Consider the following 10,041-nt stretch of genomic DNA (forward strand, 5'->3'; position numbering starts at 1 on the left):
ATAATAAATAAATGCTTAGACAGGGAGCCAGATGAGGCTGCCCTGACTCACAAGAGAACCAGAAGTCGGGGGGGGGGGGAGCCGGCAATCCTGCGCTGGGCCTCTGAGTTGCTCGTTGGCTAGCAGCGACGCGGAGCGTGTGGCCGGGCTGGTCTGCTCGAAGCCTGAGGAGGGTGGGCCTTCTTGAAGGTCTGAACTGGGCACGAGCCCCTGGTGTGGAGCTCCTTTTTCGAACCCTGCTGACGGCTCTGGCAGACTGTTTGGCATAGTGGTTAAGTGCGCGGACTCTAGTCTGGGAGAACCGGGTTTGATTCCCCACTCCTCCACTTGCAGCCAGCTGGAGTGACCTTGGGCCAGTTACAGTTTTCTCTCAGGGTTCTCTCAGCCACGCCTGCCTCCCAGGGTGTCTGTCTGTGGTGGGGAGGGGAAGGGAAAGGAGCTTGTAAACCGCTCTGAGACTCCCTTGGGGAGTGAAGGGCGGGGGGGGGGGGCTATAAATCCAATCTCTTCTTCTTCTTCTTCTTCAGAGTGTTGTGGTTAACCACAGTAGCAGGGAAGGGTATAATAACATGTTTTGCCTCAGAGGCTGGATTAGGAACTCATTAAGGCAGCTCCCGTGACAGTCGGAGGAGAGGATCTGCTGATGAGCCCACCACGCCCTCGGCCTCTCCTGCCTGGGGAGACGGAGGCGGCAAATATTCAATAAACCGCAGCTGGGAACTCAGACTCATAGCATCTGCCCAGTCAGCTAGATGCGAACCTTAGGCCCAGTGCCCTCGTCTTGCGGCTGGAACTGAACCCAGAGTCTGTTCTCTCTTTTTTTTTGGGGGGGGGAGCCGTAAGAGGCTGGCTAGATGCAGAGGGGGGGGCAGCCTTACCCAGTGTACCTCCCCCCCACCAAGCCTGCCACCAGTGTTCCCTCTAACCTGAGTGAGTGTGAGCCAGCTCACAGCTTTTTAGCCTCTGGCTCACATCTTTTTGTCTTCGCTCCGGAAGGAGGGCTCCAGAGCAAACTAATCGCTGGCTCACAACTTTCATGCCAGTAGCTCACAAAGTAGAATTTTTGCTCACAGGACTCCACAGCTTAGAGGGAACATTGCCTGCCACCTGAGCCATGGCCACGGAGAGGCAGTTGGCCACGTCTCAGACTGGTGGTCAGCACACAAGAAGGTATGGCTGGCCCCGTGAGCCTCCCCCCCCCTCCGTACTCTTTTGTCAGGGACAGAATTGTCAGCCTGCTTCCTCGAGAGCCACGGGGAAAGGGGAGGGGAATTGCCTCCTGCTCAGGGAAAAGCCTGCTGTTTCCACTGTGTACCAGTCAGGCTGTGGATCTGTGGTCAGAGTAAGATAAGGTGCTGTGGGGTCGTTAAAAAAAATTAATCTTCTCTCTTTTCTCTGTCCCCCCCCCACCACCACCACCACCCTGGTTCTGCCCATCAGGCCTCTGGCTGGGAGGTAGGCACCGCATGTCTTGCTTTTTCTTCTTCAACTGTTGTGTGCATATGTTGCCCTGCATCCCTCGCAGGTTCTGTGGTTTGCATCCTAACGCTCCTACCCCCTCTCCCCCCCCCCCAGCACTGTTCAGTGGAGCCACACGGCACCCAGGCAGAGCCACAGCTCTTTCCAGTGTGGGCAGAGTCCACCGGGGAAGGGGTGTATGCATGCACGCCCACATGCGTCTTCAAGGGGGGCCCCTACACCTTTGAGAAACAGCAGACGACCTGTGGACTTTAGTTCCTCCTTGACTTTGCTCCCCTTTGACTGCCTCCCTCAGCAGTCTTCTGACACTCCCCACCGTGGAGGCGAGAGGCATGAGTGGTGCCTTCTGACCAAGGGCCTTGGTCTCTGGGCCACACATTAACAAAGCAGCCGGCTTGTGGCATGTGGAGTGTGGCCCCGGCATTGTGGGGGTGGGGTCACGGGCCAGGGCCAACTGTCTTGGAATGCAGCTGGGGTGGGCTCCTGAGAATGGACTCGTGAGGTCAGCGGGTCTTTGGAGGCTATAGCCACAGGGACAGCAAGCTCACTGCTTGGGATTGCTGCCGTCTTCCAGCCAGTGCTTAAAATCTGAAACCAGAGCTGCTGCCTTGACCCCAGACCCCTGAATGCTTCCAGGGTGGCTTGGATCACTTAGGAAGTGGCATTCTGTATATACACAGCAGCATGCTTTATAATCCACAAGTCAGCAATCAGGGCTTAATTTTTTGCCTTAGTTCCCCCCCCCCCAATATTTGTTTTTTATTTTTTATTTTATTTATTTATTTATTCAAGTATTTCTACCCCGCCCTACCCCGCGAACGGGCTCAGGGCGGCTTACAGAGGCATAAGCCATACATAAAATACAATAAAAATCAGTAAAATCGCAATCACAAGCAATGACATACTATTAATAATAATAAAATGCTATAAATTCTATAAATTCCAAGATGGTCTGCAGTTGGTTCCTACAGGGAATACTCCCTGTCGACAGTAGTTGTAATGATTGTTCCGACAATATTAGTCCAAGTTAATCAGCTGGTCTTGCTGCCATGTAGTTCATGTAGTACGCCTCATCGCTGGGCTATCAAGGGCGCTCCAACTTGAAAGTATTTCCACCGTTGTTGGCGGTGGGAGCAGCGGCCCCTACATGAAGGCCTGGTGGAAGAGCTCCGTCTTGCAGGCCCTGCGGAATTGCATAAGATCCCGCAGGGCCCTGATCTCCTCCGGGAGCTCGTTCCACCAGGTAGGGGCCGCCACTGAGAAGGACCTAGCCCTCGTCGCAGCATATCGTACCTCTCTGGGACCCGGAACCACTAAACGGCTCTGGGTCCCTGACCGAAGTGCTCTTGGGGGTGTGTACGGGGAAAGGCGGTCCCTCAGGTAGGTCGGACCCAGGCCATATAGGGCTTTAAAGGTGAGTACCAGCACTTTGAAGCGGATTCGGTACGCTATTGGCATTTTACTTGGTGGACTTGTCCATGTTTTTATTTTTATTGGTTGTTGGTGACATTTCTATATGAAATTCCAAAGTCTACAGATAAGCACAGTGATAATGTTATAAGGAAGTTTAATAAACATACAAAAAGAGTACACATGGTGTGTTGAAGCATCAGGCTGAGCAAGGATACAAAGTAAAGGTGAAAACATGGCATCCTCTCGCCCTACACTTGGTACTTTTCCTAAATGATGTCTGACGAGGACAGGCTGGTATTACTCAAAGTTGTAGTAGTTTAAAGTTCAGTGTTACCTTAGTTCTCAGAGCTGGAACATTGTCCCTCACCATGTGGTTCCTAGGTAAAGATTTAGTCCTTTGTCTCTTGTATCCATCCAAGGAGAAGAGCAGGATGGAAGAGAACTTCTTTCCTGGGAATTTATAATCTCCCCTTGGAGAATCATCTCCTTCCGTGGTAGTTCTGATCATCTTGTCTCAAGAGCAGAGAAACTCTCTAGCTGTTCGGCTATCTCCTTTCTCTTGAGGTGTGACATTATAGCAGGGGGTGAGATAGCAAACCTGTTGTTTCTCTAGATCACCATTTGCCCAACTAGGAGCCTTGGGGGATAGACAGATCTTCTCAGTACTGAATGTTGTACCTGCTCTTGGTATATATCCTTGACACATTTGTATTGTGTAAAAGTTAGCTTGTTCCTAGCCCAGTATTCATTCTGGATGAAGGGAGTGGTGTGAATTTTGGTGTTGATGGGCTGAGGCTGGAAGTTAGAAGGGGATAGTTTACAACTGCTCACAACTAGGGATGTGCAAAAAAGAATAATGCCGGTATTTTTCAGCTTCGGTGAGTAAATCAGACCCGAAAAATATCAGTAAATGCCAAATTTCCCCAGTCCAATTCAGATTGGGGAAATATTTGGTATTGCTGAATATATTGGGCTGATTTACACCACCAGAGGGAAAGGAGGCATATTAAAATGCCTTTTTTCCCACTGGTAGCCCCTACAGATTTCCCTGTCAATTTCACTTCCCACTAATCAGCTGAGAATGAAATTGACAAGGGATAGCCTCTCTCTGCCTTCCCTTCTCTAGTGGACATGTCCTAGCTGGAGAAGGTCAGGTGGGGAACCCAGGCACATTTAAAACGCCTTTCTTTCCCTCCCCGAGAAAGGCATTTAAACATGTCCCCCCCCACACTTCCCCGAATCTCCCCACAAAAGCGTAGAGGCTCAGGGAAGAAAGGGGGCATGTGTGCATGCCTGCCTTCCCTTCCCCAACCTGTCCACCGCAGCGGGCAGGCTGGGGAAAGGGGGCAGGCAGGCAGACCTGCCTGGGTTCCCCTCCAGATCTTCAGGCCACCTGGAGAAGATCAGGAGGGGAACCCAGGCATGTTTAAAAATGCCTTTATTTCCCTCCCTGATCTTGGGCATTTAAACCCAACAGCTGACTGGTGGCTCAGCCTGTTAGGTTTAATTGAGTCCTTTTTTTCGGTATAGCAAAAAGAACCCCCCCCAAAAAAAAAAACCTGGATAATATTGGCTTTTTTGCATTTAGCTATACCGGTAGCCGAATACAGAACTCTTTGGCTTATGTGATATCCAAAAAATACCGACAATGTATTTTTGGGTACATTTCGGTTCTGCTATAGCCAAATGCACACCCCTACTCACAAGGTAAAGGTCCCTGCACCAAACAACAGCATCCTGTTGCTTACAATTGTAACTTTGGGGGGGTGAACGGAACTGCATTAGGGTGGATTGTCCTTCTCCTACATGTGCGGTTACTGGGCAGGACATCTTGAAGAGGGCGTGCTGGAAACACCAGAAGAGCTGTGTGTTGACTCTCCCAGTAGTGCAAGTGAAGCTGGGGCCTTTGGTGACACCGTCTACTGACCAACACAGGCTTGTGTGAGACAGGACTTGGGTGACTCTCCAGACAATGAGTAAGAGAGAACAGCGCTGCTGGAAAATGTATGGGTGTGGTAAAATTGCAGAGCCATAGTGGAGTTCTCCCTCGGCGGTAATGTGCTGCCCCAAATGGTTCTTATTTCATTTTTGTATCCATGTAGTCATTTGAAATAAAAACACAGTATTTAATAACAGTAGTGTGTACTTTGTTTTCTAAGTAAAGTTGGTTGTATAATCTAGTGAGATCAGCGTTCAACCCCACCCTCTGTAATAAAACAATGTAAAATGCTGGGTGTGTTCATTTGATAGCTCCGATAAACATATGCAAGTTCCTCCCCCAAATTCTAGGATTTAAAATCCTTTCCAGGATTGTTCTCTGTGATCATCTGACCATGTTGTCTTCAGCATCCCTTAGTTTTGTAGTTAGTTTCAGAGATCTGGGTGCTTTAGCTAAATAGAGAAAAATCTACTAATGTTTAGAAATAGGCTTCTGTTTCCCATCATAGCTATCAAATGAACATGCCTGGCAGTGTTCAGCTTTCCTGGGGTTGGTCTTAACACTTTGCACTAGACTTTCGTTCCCCCTGCCTTTCCTGCCCTTCCCAAGAAAGTCAACAAAGTTGTGCAACTGACTAAACCAGGGATGTTGAATTCATTTGTTACGAGGGCCGGATCTGACATAAATGAGACCTTGTTGGGCCCCTGGGCCATGCGTGTCATAAAAGGTAATGCCAGGTAGCGGAGATATAAACTTTATAAAGGACACAAACACAGAGGGGTGGTTTTTTTACTTAAAATTAAACCATGCTTAAAACATTAGCACTCTTGCAATATTTTGTTTATTTAACAGTGTCGGATAACTGACACCTCTTGCTCTGGATTATTGCCTCGAAATGTCTGTGCTGTTGCCATCCTGAGTAATCTGTAAACTGCAAACCTACGATGACGCAGCAGCAGCAGCAGAACTGGAAGAAGAAGCAGAAGACAGCCAGTTCCACTGCGGGCCTGACGGAAGCCCTCTGGGGGCCTGATCTGGCCCCCGGGCTGCATGTTTGACACCTCTGGACTAGACAGAAATGTAGGCAGCCTCTGATCTTGTCCATTGTAAAGCACAGGGAAATTGTTTAAAAAGAATGAATAAAACTAGTCTGGTGTGAGCCTGGGTTCGAATGCACTCTTGGGCATGGAAGCTCACGGAGTGACCTTAGGGCCTTGTGAGAACCGTTCGTCCACGTCCACCGCCCTGAACTCCTTTGAGGAGGGGCGGGATAAGAATGCAGAATAGGCCGCCTTGCGTCACCTTAAAGGCGAACAGATGTGTTGACACATCAGGCACCATCTTGAAAGCGCCACCGAGGAGAAGTGCGCCCGGCACAGAACGGGCTCCCCTCCCCTCCCTCCTGCCCTTCCCCTGAACAGATTATGTTTGTTCAGTTAGGATCTTTGGGCCCCCACCTCTCCCGTTTGGCTCACGGCCGAAGCGCCCCTCCCATCTCAGGAGACGTCCCTCGCCCGTTGGAGGAGGAGGAGGAGCCACTTAATTTGGAGAAAGACTCCTCCTCGGGCTACGGGGAGGATGGTCTGTCCCACCCCGGCTACTTAGATTGCTACAGAAGAAAGCGGTAAAGCGAGTTTGACTCCAGAGCCTGACAGGAGAGGAAAACACCCAGCATGCAATACCCCAAGCAAGAGGGCTGTGAGGGCCGTGGGAATGTTTCCTTTGGAGGAGAGGAGATTGAGGGGGGGGGACGCGATGGCTCTCTTTAAGTACTTGAAATGCTGTCATTGGGAGGAGGTCAGGGAGCCGTTCCAGTGGGCAGCAGAGGAGAGGAGCCGAAGCAGCGGGTTTAGGTCACATGCAAAGGTATCGGCTGGACGGTCACAGAGTGGTTCCAAGGTGGAATCAGCTGCCCAGGGAGGTGGTGGTGGTGAGCTCCCCTTCACGGACAGCGTTCAAGAAGAGGCTGGACAGATATTTCTCAGGGAAGCTTTAGGCTGGTCCTGCATTGGGTGCAGGGGGTCGGACGAGAGGGTCTCTGTATGGCCCCTTCCCACTCTTCTGTGATTCTAGGTGGCTGTAGCTCCGCAGTGCTCTCCAGAGGTCTCTGGGGAGTTCCCCACAGACAGCTGCCTCAAGGGCTGCAGTGGCCAGAGCTTTGTACAGCTCTTGTAGGCTGCAGGGCACCAGCCAGGGAGGGTTTTGTTCAACAAGAACTTCAGCCCCTGCGGCCTGAGCAGTTGTCGGGTCTGAAAAGTTGCTGGACTCTTGCTAACTTCTCTCTCTTCTTCTGTTTCCCCCTTGATCTTTCCTGACTCGTCGCCTTCCTCTCGGCCCTGACCTGGTCTGGTAAGTTGGAGCCTGTCCCTTGGAATCTGGCCCTCACTCCTCACGAGGCCTCTGGTTCATTCCCACTCATTGAGGGATGGAGGAGGCCTTGGAGAAGAGGCTTCATGGGGAAGGGGCTCGAGGTGCAAACCGGCACGGTCTGGCCACGGCCACAGTTGGAAGTGGGTGATTATCCCGGGTGGGAGACCGTTTGCCTTTGGCTCCTGTGCTTGAACACAATGAAACACCTTCGGAATCCAGTGGTCCCTGAGGTGGTTTTGCACAGACCTTGTGCGAGCGGAAACAAGAAAAGAGCAACTGACCCAATATGGGGGCTGAAGCCGCTGCCTGATGAGGGACAGTTGAAATGCTGAGGGGTGTTTAGCCTAGATAAAAGGGGAGACACGATAGAGGCTTCTGAAATTAGGCATGGTGTGGGGAGAGAGGACCAGGAGAAATTTTTCTCCCTCTGCCAGAACAGGGGCGGTCACGGCTGCCAACTTGGAACGCTTGAAAAGGGGAGCAGACAGACTCGTGGAGAACGGGGCTATCAATGGCTACTAATCCTGATGGAGATCTCCCACCCCCAGGACCAGGGGGGGTGTTGCCCCTCTTTGTGTCAGTTCCTGGGGGAGCGCAGGGTGTCGTGGGGGAGGGGGGATGCCGTTGCTGCGTCTTCCTGTTTGTGGGCTTCCTGTTTGAGGCCAGCCGGTCAGCCACCGTGTGAAAAGAATGGTGGACCAGGTGGGCCTTTGGTCTGATCCAGCACGACTCTTTTTACATTCTTAAGAATTCAAGTCCCTTTCTCCCCAGGCGCTCAGTTTACTTGTAGGGGACCATGTCTGCGTTGGAAAAGCCCCAGGGGGAGGGAAGTGTCGGGAACAGAGATCTAAAATGCTCTGTCCGCTAACTGCAAGAGCAGCATTCAGAATGCCGGCTTGAATCTTCTTGTGGCCGTTTTCCTCTCTCCATCCCTTTAAGGTGACTCAGAGGATGTTTGGAACGTATTTTCGGGTCGGCTTCTACGGTTCCAAGTTTGGGGACCTGGATGAGCAGGAGTTTGTGTACAAGGAGCCGTCCATCACCAAGTTAGCGGAGATCTCTCACCGACTTGAGGTAAGGGGCGACTTGTCCTTCGACACACCAAAGGCATCAAGTGTGGGGGAAGATGGGATGCTAAAAGGGGGTTGGGCAGGGAAGGCCAGGCCAGGCCTCAAAGTCGGGGGCACGAGAACGCAATGGCGGCAGTGGTCGTTTTGAGGATCTGGGTCCTGACCCAAAGTTGGGGGACGGCTACCGTAGATGAAGATGCTCCGGCGTCCTTTCTGTTGACAGGGGCCACCTTCTGCACCAGAGCTGTGTGGGTCCAGTTCCCCTGGGTCCTCAGAGCCTTGCCCACCCCTGGCTCTGAAACGGCACAGGTGCTGCGGAGAGTTCCCTTTGGCCTCCGTGGGTCGGGATAGACCGCCTGTCCGTTTTGCCTGGCCCCGAGGAACGGCCTCTTTCATTTCTGTGCAGGAGTTCTATGCCGAGCGTTTCGGGGACGACATGGTCGAGATCATCAAAGACTCTAACCCCGTGCACAAGAACAAGCTGGATCCTAACAAGGTAACCTTTCCCTCGCAACAAAAGAAGTGCCTTGTATTGAAGAAGAGAAGAGATTGGGTTCATACCCCATGGCCCTTCACTGCCCAAAGGTGTCTCAAAACGGCTGACAAACTCTTTTCCCTTCCCCTCCCCACAACAGACACTCTGTGAGATAGGTAGAAGAAGAAGGGATTGGATTTATACCCTGCTGCCCTTCACTGTCCAAAGGTGACTCAGAGCGGCTTACAAACTCCTTTCCCTTCCCCTCCCCACAACAGACAGACATTCTGTGAGGTGGGTGGGGCTGAGAGAGCTCTGGACAGAAACGGCTCTTTTTCAAGGACAGCTCTTATCAGAACTACGGCTTGCCCAAGGTCACCCAGCCAGGTGCAAGTGGAGGAGGAGTGGGGAAACCAAACCCGGTTCTCCCGGATTAGAGTCCTCTGCGCACTTAACCACCACACCAGACTGGCTCTTGGCGAGCCAGATGCAGCCAAGGTGCCCAGTCAAGCCTTATTGAGTGGGAAGATCTAAGGAAAGGAGGCGGTTGCTTCCAGGGGCCTCGGACCTCATGATATCATGGGGGGGGGGTACATTGGGCAGAGTTGGGAGAGGGAGGAGTCTTTACTGTTTGCCTTCCCGAGCGTTCTGACTGACAGCTGAATAGCCACGCCCCTTTCCCCCTGGGCCACAGAGGTGAGGAACTGCAGAGGTTCTTATTTCCCGGTTCGTATTTCCCCCACCGCTGGTCCATCCGCAGCCAGATTGAGACAGGACCACAGGGATGAGCGGAAATTGGGGCACTGAGCTACAAGCATCCAGTAGAGTTAAAATAACTCCGTGTCTGAGTAGCCTCATTTCCTCCCTCTTTCCAGGGCTTAACTTGTGCCGTGGAACCTGTCTAAGTGTAGGACTGGCAAGAGGTGCTCTTTTCCCCCACAGCTGCTTCCCCAGTATTTTCCTTCTTCGAAACGCCGGGTCAGACTGTGGGCCTGGCCGTCATGGCAAGCAGACCCCTGGGGAGGGGGGAGGGGGCAGGCTGCCCCGGCCCTCTCCTGACACCCCCCCCTCCTTGTGCAATCTGCCCTCCCCCCAGGCGTATATCCAGTTGACTTACGTGGAGCCGTTCTTTGACACCTATGAGCTGAAGGACCGCATCACGTACTTTGACAAGAACTACAACCTGCGCACCTTCATGTTCTGCACCCCCTTCACGCTGGACGGGCGTGCGCATGGCGACCTCCACGAACAGTTCAAGCGCAAGACCCTGCTCACCACCTCTCATGCCTTTCCCT

At 52.2% G+C, this 10,041-nt stretch overlaps 1 protein-coding gene across 1 annotated transcript in view; it reads left to right on the forward strand.

Annotated features, from left to right (window-relative positions):
• Positions 1–10,041, forward strand: part of DOCK6 (dedicator of cytokinesis 6) — a 110,392-nt gene that overhangs the window by 90,995 nt on the left and 9,356 nt on the right. The window contains 4 exon segments of the mRNA XM_015405378.1: positions 8,150–8,275; positions 8,678–8,767; positions 9,843–10,037; positions 10,040–10,041. The exon segment at positions 10,040–10,041 is cut by the window's right edge and continues 55 nt beyond it. Coding sequence (XP_015260864.1) covers positions 8,150–8,275; positions 8,678–8,767; positions 9,843–10,037; positions 10,040–10,041 — 413 coding nt within the window.

Source organism: Gekko japonicus, unplaced genomic scaffold (assembly GCF_001447785.1).
Source record: "Gekko japonicus isolate JY-2015 unplaced genomic scaffold, Gekko_japonicus_V1.1 scaffold1211, whole genome shotgun sequence".
NCBI lineage: Eukaryota > Metazoa > Chordata > Lepidosauria > Squamata > Gekkonidae > Gekko > Gekko japonicus.